The following is an 890-nucleotide window of genomic DNA, read 5'->3' on the forward strand; positions in this document are numbered from 1 at the left end:
GGGGGGGGCGGGAGCGGTGCGCGCGGGGCGTGACGGGATCTGCAGTCCGCCTGAGGGCGGAGGCGGAAGTGACGTCAGCGCGGATGGCGGAAACGGCCCCGCGCGAGGCCTCCTGGGAGCTGTAGTCCGAGCAATCTCCGCCGCGGAGCTGCGTTAAGGGCTCGGGAAGGAGCGCGGAGGCCGCAGCTTCATCTCAGCGAAGCGCTCCGCTCCGTCCTTTCCTTCCCGCCTGGAAGAGCGGGCACTGAGGCCGAGGGCCCCCCCCCGGGGACTACAACTCCCAGAGGCCTTTGCGGCAGCGCCGCTGCGCACCGCCCGCCCGGGCCCAGCGCGGTGCATGGTGGGACGGCAGTTCCAAAATGGACCACCACCACCACCACCACCACCACCGGGATGCTTCGGGTACGGCCCCGCCGCTGCGTCCGCCTCCCTCTCCGCTCCGGGCACCGCTCCCCGCGCCCCCTGGCCCGGCCGTGAGGGAGCAGCGCTTGGCGGCCTCCCCGGCTGAGCTGAGGCTCCGTGCTGCGGGGGGCCCTCCCGCTGCAGCGGGCGATCATCGCGTCCCCCTCCTCTCTTTTTCCCCCCCCTCCCCCTTCAGGGAAGGCCAGTCGGTGGTTTGGGGTCGCGCAGTCCAAGTCGGCCAAGACGACGGCGAATATCCTCCAGCAAGAGGAGCTGATAGCGCAGAAAAAGAAAGAGATCGAGGCCCGGCTGGAGCAGCAGGCCCGGCAGAGCGCCCTGAGCCTGCAGCAGCTGCCGCTGCTCGGAGAGTGCGTGCGGTGGGGGGGGGCTGGGCTGTGCTGGCAGATGTGGGGTGCATAGGGGAGAAGGGGCCTCACGGGCGCTTGGAGCCGACGCTGAGGGGTTGGAGCTGCTCGTTAGTTAATTAA

General features: G+C 70.6%; 1 protein-coding gene across 1 annotated transcript in view; it reads left to right on the forward strand.

Moving 5' to 3' along the window:
• The window catches only part of SUGP1 (SURP and G-patch domain containing 1), an 18,627-nt gene continuing 17,904 nt past the window's right edge, over positions 168-890 (forward strand). The window contains exons 1-2 of the mRNA XM_021378347.1: positions 168-402; positions 599-770. Of these exons, the coding sequence (XP_021234022.1) occupies positions 360-402; positions 599-770 (215 nt within the window). The 5' untranslated portion in view covers positions 168-359. The remainder of the gene's footprint in view (positions 403-598; positions 771-890) is intronic.

Source organism: Numida meleagris, chromosome 27, assembly GCF_002078875.1.
Source record: "Numida meleagris isolate 19003 breed g44 Domestic line chromosome 27, NumMel1.0, whole genome shotgun sequence".
Taxonomy (NCBI): Eukaryota; Metazoa; Chordata; class Aves; order Galliformes; family Numididae; genus Numida; species Numida meleagris.